Source organism: Sinocyclocheilus grahami, unplaced genomic scaffold (genome assembly GCF_001515645.1).
Source record: "Sinocyclocheilus grahami isolate Dianchi unplaced genomic scaffold, SAMN03320097.WGS_v1.1 scaffold280.1, whole genome shotgun sequence".
In the NCBI taxonomy this organism is placed as follows: Eukaryota; Metazoa; Chordata; class Actinopteri; order Cypriniformes; family Cyprinidae; genus Sinocyclocheilus; species Sinocyclocheilus grahami.
Window position 1 is genome coordinate 1,325,248 of NW_015505459.1, and position 579 is coordinate 1,325,826.

Genomic DNA, 579 nt, shown 5'->3' on the forward strand with positions numbered 1-579 from the left:
CTCCTCAGATGTTTGAGCAGAATCTCCAGGTGGCCGCGCAGATCAACGAGACCTTTAAAGAGCAGGTGCTGAGAGTCTGTCTAAAGCAGATGAACTCATTCCTAGTAAGGTACTGTGATCTCAAACTGGCCTTTTGCCCACTGATCATTATAAAAGTTGTCATTATTGGTAAAGATGCACATTTTCACCATTCTTGCATGTGTATGCAGGTACCGAGAGGAGGCCATCAACTATAAGGAGGAACATCTGAAAAATCGTCAGCTACCGCAGTGCTACGTTCAGTACATGATCGCCATTATCAACAACTGTCAAACGTTCAAGTGAGTATCTTTTAATCAAGAATTGAATGTTATTTAAGTAACACATTACATTATTGCCAATTCAGGGTGTCTGGGAATCCTTAAAAAGTTGACAAATTCAGTTTGATCAAAAATGAAAACTCTGTTATCATTTACTCATCCTCATGTCGTTGCAAACCTGCATGTCTTTGCATGTTTTTTTTTCTTTCTGTGGGACATCAAAGAAGATATTTTGAAGAATGTTGGTAACCAAAAAGTTTAAGGTACCAAAAAAAAAAAA

The 579-nt window shown here is 38.0% G+C and overlaps 1 protein-coding gene across 1 annotated transcript in view; it reads left to right on the forward strand.

The window, feature by feature from the left end:
* The window catches only part of LOC107600255 (exocyst complex component 3-like), a 9,540-nt gene that overhangs the window by 4,005 nt on the left and 4,956 nt on the right, over positions 1–579 (forward strand). Inside the window, exons 5-6 of the mRNA XM_016292099.1 lie at positions 9–109; positions 210–320. Coding sequence (XP_016147585.1) covers positions 9–109; positions 210–320 — 212 coding nt within the window. The remainder of the gene's footprint in view (positions 1–8; positions 110–209; positions 321–579) is intronic.